Source organism: Fonticula alba (genome assembly GCF_000388065.1).
Source record: "Fonticula alba strain ATCC 38817 unplaced genomic scaffold supercont2.8, whole genome shotgun sequence".
In the NCBI taxonomy this organism is placed as follows: Eukaryota; order Rotosphaerida; family Fonticulaceae; genus Fonticula; species Fonticula alba.
In genome coordinates, this window is record NW_009242978.1 from 1,763,906 (window position 1) to 1,764,370 (window position 465).

The 465-nt window shown below is 68.2% G+C and overlaps 1 protein-coding gene across 1 annotated transcript in view; it reads left to right on the top strand.

Moving 5' to 3' along the window:
- H696_05051 (hypothetical protein) overlaps positions 1-465 on the top strand; it is a gene marked incomplete at both ends in the record, with an annotated part of 9,568 nt that overhangs the window by 1,587 nt on the left and 7,516 nt on the right. The window contains one exon of the mRNA XM_009498920.1: positions 198-452. Within this exon, the coding sequence (XP_009497195.1) occupies positions 198-452 (255 nt within the window). The remainder of the gene's footprint in view (positions 1-197; positions 453-465) is intronic.

The window sequence follows — 465 nt, forward strand, 5'->3', positions numbered from 1 at the left end:
TGTGCCGCCTGCTCGGCCAACTGCACGGCCTGCACCTCCGGCACCAACTGCACCACCTGTGCGTCCGGCTACCTCCGGCACAACGGCGGGTGTGTGACCGCCTGCCCGTCCGGGTTCTTCGCTTCGAACGGCGCCTGTGCGGCTTGCTCGGCCAACTGCACGGCCTGCACCTCCGGCACCAACTGCACGGCCTGCAGCGCGAGCTACCTCCGGCACAATGGCAGCTGTGTGGCCTCCTGCCCGTCCGGGTTCTTCGCCTCGAGCGGCGCCTGTGCGGCTTGCTCGGCCAACTGCACGGCTTGCTCCTCGGCAAGTGCATGCACCACCTGTGCCACGAACTACTTCCGGCACAATGGCGGCTGTGTGTCCTCCTGCCCGAGTGGCTTCTTCGCCTCGGGCGGATCTTGCCTCGCGTGCTCGGCCAACTGCACGGCCTGCTCCTCGGCCAGCGTGTGTACCACCTGT